The 1,052-nt window shown below is 67.4% G+C and overlaps 1 protein-coding gene across 1 annotated transcript in view; it reads left to right on the top strand.

Annotated features, from left to right (window-relative positions):
- BAIAP2L2 (BAR/IMD domain containing adaptor protein 2 like 2) overlaps positions 1-1,028 on the top strand; it is a 35,731-nt gene extending 34,703 nt beyond the window's left edge. Inside the window, exons 12-14 of the mRNA XM_027774512.1 lie at positions 50-257; positions 620-663; positions 829-1,028. Coding sequence (XP_027630313.1) covers positions 50-257; positions 620-663; positions 829-904 — 328 coding nt within the window. The 3' untranslated portion in view covers positions 905-1,028. The remainder of the gene's footprint in view (positions 1-49; positions 258-619; positions 664-828) is intronic.
- Positions 1,029-1,052: the final 24 nt, after the last annotated feature.

Here is a 1,052-nt window from a genome sequence, read left to right as displayed (position 1 = left end):
CCCCCCCCCCTGCCTCCCCCCCCTCCCCTTCCTCCTTCTCTGGACTCAGGTCCTCCCCGCTCCGGGGCAGCCACAGCCTCAACGACCTCCTGGACCGGCCAGGCAGCTCCATCTCCTCTTCGGAGTACTGGGACGGCCAGTCCCACTCCCGCACCCCGAGCCGGGTTCCGAGCCGCGCCCCCAGCCCTGCTCCCACACCCCTGCCTGGCAGCCGCAGGAGCAGCATGGGCAGCACAGGTGGGGCCAGCGACATCAAGGTGAGCCCCCAGTGTCCCCATCCAGTCATCCAGCCCGGGGACCAGAAGACCCTCCCTACGCGCTGGGTCCCGGGTGGACGGTGGGGATTGCTGGTCTGCAGGGGGCAGGCAAGGGAGGAAGATGGGACTGTGCCCTCTGTGGAGCCCCCATCTTATTCTGGGTGGGGGTGATTAGTCCTGGGAATGGCAGCCTGGCCCAGGGGAGTCTCAGATCAGAATGCTGGGGCCTCCCAGAGGCTTGGCACAGCCAGGGCCCTTGGGTCATCTTCTGCCCTCCTGGGGTGGGGCAGTGCCGGGAAGGGCAGGGCCTCGCTCGTCCCTTCCCCATCAAACCAGCCCTTCCTCCACCCGTGCCCCCACAGAGACTTATGTCCTGGGAGCAGCACCCCCCAGAGCTCTTCCCACGGTGAGTCCCTAAGGGGCCAGAAGACGAAGTGGGGGCTGGCCTATCATGAGGGTGGGCATAGGTGACCGATGGGGACAGGAGGTAGGAGGTGGACACCCTGCTGAGCTGGGGCCGCAGCCAGTTGGGGACCTGGATCCCTCTCACCCCGTTCTCCTCCCCCAACAGGGGTACAAATCCTTTTGCTACCGTGAAGCTGCGTCCCACAGTCACCAACGACCGCTCGGCACCCCTCATCCGCTGAGGGCCCCCTCTGCTGGCTGAGGCCGTGAGGCATGGCCTCTGGGACTGTCCGAGCTGGCGGGGTGGCAGCGGCAGTGGATCTGAGAAGCGGGGACCCTGACCTGGGGGGTGGCCGGCATTCCCCAGCCCACCCCTTGAGCCCATCTGGC

This window comes from Tupaia chinensis, unplaced genomic scaffold (assembly GCF_000334495.1).
Source record: "Tupaia chinensis unplaced genomic scaffold, TupChi_1.0 Scaffold000450_1, whole genome shotgun sequence".
NCBI lineage: Eukaryota > Metazoa > Chordata > Mammalia > Scandentia > Tupaiidae > Tupaia > Tupaia belangeri.
Note: the sequence above shows the minus strand (reverse complement) of the source record. Positions and strands in the feature narration are given on the sequence as shown.